The sequence below is a fragment of the Pygoscelis adeliae genome, unplaced genomic scaffold (genome assembly GCF_000699105.1).
Source record: "Pygoscelis adeliae isolate BGI_AS28 unplaced genomic scaffold, ASM69910v1 Scaffold591, whole genome shotgun sequence".
Classification (NCBI taxonomy): domain Eukaryota; kingdom Metazoa; phylum Chordata; class Aves; order Sphenisciformes; family Spheniscidae; genus Pygoscelis; species Pygoscelis adeliae.
Window position 1 is genome coordinate 219,821 of NW_008824069.1, and position 6,939 is coordinate 226,759.

At 61.6% G+C, this 6,939-nt stretch overlaps 1 protein-coding gene across 1 annotated transcript in view; it reads right to left on the reverse strand.

Annotated features, from left to right (window-relative positions):
* The window catches only part of LRP1 (low density lipoprotein receptor-related protein 1), a 77,792-nt gene that overhangs the window by 37,431 nt on the left and 33,422 nt on the right, over positions 1-6,939 (reverse strand). The window contains 9 exon segments of the mRNA XM_009334169.1: positions 2,020-2,100; positions 2,256-2,372; positions 2,634-2,759; positions 3,080-3,220; positions 3,881-4,006; positions 4,473-4,662; positions 4,918-5,140; positions 5,613-5,793; positions 6,364-6,600. Of these exon segments, the coding sequence (XP_009332444.1) occupies positions 2,020-2,100; positions 2,256-2,372; positions 2,634-2,759; positions 3,080-3,220; positions 3,881-4,006; positions 4,473-4,662; positions 4,918-5,140; positions 5,613-5,793; positions 6,364-6,600 (1,422 nt within the window).

Consider the following 6,939-nt stretch of genomic DNA (forward strand, 5'->3'; position numbering starts at 1 on the left):
ACGGGGGGCAACAGGCAACCCTTCGGCGCAGGCGGTGGGACCCCCGCAGGAGAGGCCAGGCTGAATGGAGAGCCCCCGGTCCCCAGCCCTCCCACCCCCCAACACGCTCGCCAGGCACGGCCACAGCACCAGCAGTGCACAAAGGAAATGAAACACAGAAACTGCATAGATCAGCCATGTACCTGGGGAGGCTGGGAGGGTGCCCAGTGCCAAGGGGGCCGCTCCACTCTGGAGGGGGAGCGGAGCTGGGGGGACAGTGCACTCCTTTACAGGGCACATCCATGGGGAGATGGGCTGGTACAGCCAATTGGGGGGTGTCAGCTTGCCTGGAGGAAACCCCATCACCCGCTGACGGGCAGGGGGAGCTTCAGTCTGACAGTGCTGCGACACTGGCAATGCAGCCCCTCTGCCTGCCCTGCTGGTGCCGGCACGGGGCACGGGGCTAGCCTGGCTTGCTGGAACCACCACAGGGCTCTGCTCCACTGCGGACACCCCACCTGAGTTTGGTAAAGGGCCTTTCCCTCCCCGTGCCTCTGTCTCCCCCCACACAGGGGAGCTCACGACAGGCACAGGGACAATGGCACTGACGGCTGCCGCATAGCTTCACCAGCAGCGCAGCTCCTGCAGCTGCAGACCCTGACCTTTCTGGGCTCCCACCACAACAGGAGCTTCCCAAGCAACCCCACTTGGTGAGCCAGGAGGGACGGCTGCTTCGCTCCCGGGCACCCAGCATGTCCCTCCTGCTGCGGGAGTGCAGGGGGCATTGCCAGAGAGTGGATGGCATTGCCAGAGAGCATGGGGGGCATTGCCAGTGTCTGGAGAAGCAGCCCACGGGGCTTGCAGGACTCTGGAGGGGGCAGGTTTGGGGCTTGTGTGGGGCCAGGTTGGGGGTCTGGTGCATGTTGATCTATGCACTAACCGGTAGGCTTTGGACAGTTCTTTTCGTCAGAGCCATCCCCACAATCTTTTTCTGAAACACAGAACCAACCAGACAGGAGAGTGGGCACAATGACAAACAAAACAGCACAACACGGCACACGCACAGAGAGCAGCACAAAAACATGCTGACGCTGGGACGCAAACATCAACATGGAGCGGGACACACAGAGGCTGCGCAGGCACACCAAGCGGCCTGGGAGGCAAGACCAGAAGCAGCGGAGGGTGCTGGGGGGAGCCCGGGGCAGCTGGGCTGGGAGCCCCTTGTCACTGCAGCTCCTGCCCCGTGGGTGCCTGGCGAGGTTCTCGGCTGTACGGAGGTGCTCCACACCAAGGCCATTGCTTTTGTGAGTGCCTGGCTGCCAGCACTGGTGGATCCCCAGGAAAAGAGACTGTCCCTTGGTGGGGATGGCTTAGAGGTGGGGCTGCCCCGGGAAGAAGAGGCCACTTGCTCCAGAAGACCCCAGGGAGAGACCTGCACCCGCAGCTCCCCGCTAACCCCCTGCACCGGCACGTGCACTCTGCAGCTCTGAATGTGTCTCGCCTGCTTTGAAGCCACTAATTAAACCTAACAATGCAGAGCTGCTAGGAAGACTGAAATAAACCTGTGGGGAAGGAAAGCAGCCTCGGGGCAAACCCTCTCTCCCAGGCCTGGCCCTGGAAACAGATCCGAGGCCAGACCTGAGCTCGCCGGGAGACCTCTCCTGCCTTCCCTGGGGCTACAGGACCTGGCTCAGCCCCGCCAGCAGCACAGGCCACTCCACACTCATCTCAAGCACTGGGGCAGTTTTGGCCACCCTGCAAAGAAAGCCAAGGTCTGCTGAAATGATCCCTGCCAGGCTGTTCCTGGAACACACGCTCTCCCAAGGGCAGCCAAGGAAAATGTGGGTCTCAGTGTTGCAGGATGCACTTACAGCTTCAGCTAATGCCTCCTCCCTTCAGGGCCTGGGCTCTGCTGTTTAGCACAAGGCTGAGAAGTGGCCCTTACAGTAACAGGGCCCCCTGCCAGGCTAGCATCCCTGTATCTGATCTCACTGTCCCCAGCTGCACCCCCCTTGGCAGCTGCGAGGCCATGATCCTTACCGTTGTCACACCGCCAGTTGATGTTTATGCAGCGCCCGTTGTTGCAGGTGAACTGTGTCAAGGGGAAGCAGGTCGGGTAGGCTGCAGAGGAGGCAGAGGCACGATCAGTGTGGGGGAGACACCCTGTGCCCCAATCCTCACACCTGGCCCCACTGGTGCCTCTGCCCCGCAGTGGGGTGAGGAGCAGCGCTCCCCCAAAGGGCCCTGTGCTCCCAGCGCTCCCCACCCCAGCTCACCGCACGAGGCAGACTCGTCGGAGCGGTCCCCACAGTCATCATCCAGGTCACATGTCCAGGAGATGGGGATGCAGCGCCCACTGGCACAGGAGAACTGGTTGGGGGAGCAGGTCCGAGCTGCCCAGGGAGAGACAGACAGAGCTTTAGTAGCTGGTGGTGCCTTGCTTTGCTGGGGGAAAGGCGGGGAACAAACCCCCTGGGGCTCCTATGAGGCACAGGCACAGAAGCCAAACTGGCTGCAAGGTGGGCAGCAGGGACGCATTGGGCCCTGAAACCTCTGCCTCAGCCCTGCAGCGCACAGGGAACAGCAAAGGCTGCAGCTCAGTACAGCAGTGCGAGCTCTCCCTCTGTTCCCTGATGACGAAGCAGGCTCCTTACCCGAGCAGGTGGAGTTGGACTCATCCTCGTTGTTCCCGCAGTCGTTGTCCCCATCGCAGAGCCAGCGGTTGGGGATGCAGCGATTGTTCTTGCACTTGAAACGGTCCGAGGGGCAGGTGTGCTGGTCTGCAGGGGAGACACACGCTCAGGACCTGCCCTTCTCCATCCCACCCCCATTCCTCCTCCTCATCTGATGGAGAGAAAAACTGAGAGAGAAAAGGGCAGGGAGCCTCAGACAAACTGGGGATCCAGGATCCTAATCACCACTTCCCCCCTCAACCGCTCAAGCCCACTCCCCTCCTAGAGCTGGGGAAGGGATGCAGGGGTCCTGGCTGCCCGACCCCATCCCAGCCACTGGCCTCACATCTGGGGGAAGCTTAGCCTGAATCCTGCTGCCCCAAGAGTGTGTAAACCGCTATCCCGCTGTGCAGGAGGTGGCTACGCACGGCAGAGCTCGGGGGCTTCATCACTGTTGTCTAGGCAGTCGTTGTCCCCATCGCATTTCCAGCGTTCCTGGATGCAGCGGTTGTTCTTGCAGGCGAACTCCCCGGGCTGGCACTGTGGAGGGGGGATGTAGGACGGGTTGGCTGGCAAGGGAAAAGCAAAGGGAGGGGATGATTTTAACCAAGTGACCAAGTGCAGGGCAGCAGCGAGGACAGTCCTGTGTCCCCAGGGTGGCAGGATGTCTACACAACTGCCCAGCAGCGCTGAGAGAGTACACAGACACTCATGCCCATGTGCACCAGCTCCTGAGCACAAAATGAGAAGGTGCAGCCCATGATCGAGGTGGAGAGACCCTGGCTCAGCCTGCATGCATGGGCTGCACCAGCAGAGCTTCACCCCTCTCATTTAAGCTGGCAAAGCACAGTACTGCCCAGGCTCCCAACCCTGAACCTGGCTCTCCCCCATGCTGGCAGCAGAGCAAACCTGCCCTTACTCTGTGGGCAGCGTCAGACACAGCTGCACGGCTTCAGTGCAGCGATCCCCACCAAGGATTTCCACCCACTTTCCCGGGCAGGCAGCTGTCCTGCTGCCATTGTGCAAGAGGAGGAACCGGAGCCGGTAACATGACTCGTCTGTAGGCTCCCATGGGTGCAGGGAGCACCCACCTCCCCAAGCCCCAGGCCAGCCCCCCACCACAAGGCATGACTGCTGATATGCCAAAGCGCAGCCACAGACCCCATGCCCCCACCCATCCCTTGGGGAAAGGAGGTCCCTGCCAGGGGCCAGGTCCCAAGGCAGCCTACCCTGGCAGGTGACGGAGTCCGATCCCAGGATCTGGTCCTCGGCACAGGCACACTGACGGCCCCGGGGGGTGGCCAGGCACAAGCTGCTGCAGCCGCCATTGTTTACGCGGCACTTGTTGGAGCCCACTGCAGAGGCAAGGCAGGGGTGAGGAGAAGGAGACTTCAGCACTCAGGGAACCCTGCTGACCCATGGGTGGCTGCTGTGTGCCCCCAGCCCCCTGAACTCCCTCAACAGGCTCCACAGTTGGAACCCAGCTGGAGACCCCAGTTTATCAGTCCATGCAAGGCAGTGGGGACTCCTCAGAGGACACAAAGCCTGGCTGAACTAGCCAGGAAGCCAAGAGGGGGAGGGGGAGAAAGAGAGGAAAGGCTGGAAGGGCAGAGGATGAGTGATAGCAGGGTTTACAGAAAGTCAGGATGCATGGGGATGGACAGACAGACAGGGATACGGTCAAAAGGAAGCAAAAAGAGGTGGGGGCTGCTTAGGCAGGGCACTTCCTCAGCCCCCAAGTCCCCAGTCCCATCCCTCTTCCAGTGCCCCTGTTCCCTCGTGCGTGGCAGGTCCCTGTGGTGCCAGAGGTGGTCCCAGCACCTTGCTGCTGCTGCGCGTCATACATCCGGATCTCGAAGATGGGTGGGCGCTCGTTCCGGAGCAGGCTCACCACCTTGGAGGCCTGGTCCAGCCGATAGATGCTCCCGCTGCGGTACTCAGTCCAGAAGAGGAAGCTGCTGTAGTGGCACAGCCCGAAGGCGTGATTCAGCTCAGGTCCTTCGTACACGATCTGCGGGTGCAGGGAGGCACAGAGGCTTGTCATTAGCTGGGACGGGTGCCCAGGGAAACCCCGCATGGTGGGACGGGGCAAGGGACAGAGGAAAGGGAGAGGAGGGGACAGGCAGCAGGGGAGCGTGACTGAATGTGGCAGCCACCCACTGACCAGCCCCCCGGCAGACGCAGACAGCCAAGGCAATGGTTCGGCTGTCCGTGGCCCCAACTCAGGCGCGATCAGTGTCTGAGTGCCGGTGGGGCCTCCACTTGCCTTCCGCTCGGTGCCATTGAGGTAGACCATCTCGATGCGGTCATAGAAAGCATCCACCCAGTAGAGGATCTTGGCCGGGATGTCCAGGCTCAGCCCGTTGGGCCACAGGACAGTCTTGGAGGTGATGAAGATGTTGCGGTTGGAACCGTCCATCCAGGCCCTCTCGATCTTGCCCCTCTTGCTGTCCTTGGGATCCTCCTCCCAGTCTGTCCAGTAAATCTACCTGCCACAGACCCTAAGCTGTTACAGAGGCAGACGAGCTGGGCTCGGAGCCCAGCCCACTGCTGATCTGAAGAGCAGCCGGCTCTGCCTCCACCGAACCAGGTGTGAACTCTCCGGCTGCTCGCAGAGTGGCTGACACAAAGCAGCAGGGAGGTCCCGCTGCCTTGTGCCTACAGCCAGGCCCCAGCCCAATGCAATGGCCCGACGGCCCTCCCAGCCACGCCAGTGCCACCAAGCCCAGGCTGAAGCTGCTGCACAGCGCAGAGCTGCTGCCGTCACCGCAGCTGGAGCTGCTGCCCCACCTAGCCCTGCTGTCACAGCTTGGGAGCCACTGTGAATGCTCGGAGACACAGCGGGGCACCCGCAAGCCATGTGGAGCTGGGAACCCAACTGCCAGCTCTGCCAGTCCTTGCTGTGGGCAGGAGTGGCCATGCCCTCCCATGAGCCAGCCCTGCCCACCCCGGCACCCGCACCCATTCAGGGGGTCCACCACGATTGCTCGGGGGTGGGTCATCTTCCCCTCGATCAGCGTCTTCCGTGTCTGGGCAGCCTTCTCCAGCCGAGCCACGCTGATGGTCTTTTTGGGGCCATCATCAGTCCAGTACAGGTTGTTCCCCATCCAGTCCACAGCGATCCCTTCCACATTGTGGATACCTTTGGGGAAAAGCAGGAGCGGGTGCTCATCACCAGGGCTGCACAGCAGCAGGAAGACAAGAAGTGGAAGTGACAGCCCTGTACCATTCGCGGTGTGTTCAGCACCACCCAATCCCAATTCAAACAGACGGGGAACAACCTGCCCCAGTGCAGGCAGCTCCCTGAGGTGCCACAGGGAGCCTGGGCTGCAGAAAGCTGAATTCAGGAGCGTCCTTGGCTGGTGTGCCCCGAGGCAATGCAAATGTACTTGGCTGGCAGCGTGGGGATGGATCAGCCACCACACTGAGCCCCAGGGACCCTGACTGATTGGGGTGAGCCAGCTTGGGCAGGAGGGGGGCATCCAGGGACAGGGGTCCCTCCCCTGCCTCTGCTGGGGCACGTGCTCTGTACCTGTCTCTCAATAGCCATCTACAGATAGCAGCTTCAAACCTTAGTTTTAAGGGTCAAAGGTGCAAGGGAGAGGACAGAAGCGCTGCCATTATGCAAGGCAATGTGCTGATGGCCACTGCTGCCAGCTCCCAGGGGCTGACTGTGCTGGGAGGGACCAGGCAGGGCCCCTCGGCCACACACCGTCCTTCAGGATGGTCTCTCGCTCCGTGCCGTCAATCTTCTGGCGCCCGATGAGGTAGCTGGTGGTGTCAGCAAAGTAGATGAAACCGGTCTCAGCGTGGAAGTCCAGTGCTCGGGGGTTCATGAGATTCTCAATAGGGATCATGTGTTCATCCGGCACCTTGGCTCCCATGTCCATCCCACGGATGATGCCCGGACGCCCCTTCCCGTACACCAGGAACAGCTCGTGCTCAGGCTCTGCAGAGAAACAGGGAGAGCCGTCATCACCAGACAGGCCAGGGTGGCGCTGGGGGTGGGCAGCCCGATGCACGTGGCATCGGGGCTTTTGCAGGGTTGCAGCTATGACACGGAGACCAGGAGGAGGCAGCAACCTACCCCTGCACCCAGCAGGTCTGCAGGGACTGCAGAGCCCAGCAGGCAGCCCACAGCTTAGGCCGGGAAGGAAATGGGTGTTTGCAACAGGGAGAGAAGGAATTGAAAAGTTCTGCTTGCCCCTGGGCCTGTGTGCTCCCAATCGTCTGGCACAAGTGCCTCTGTCCACCCCAGTCCCTCACAGAGAGGGGTGGCCGCCAGCCT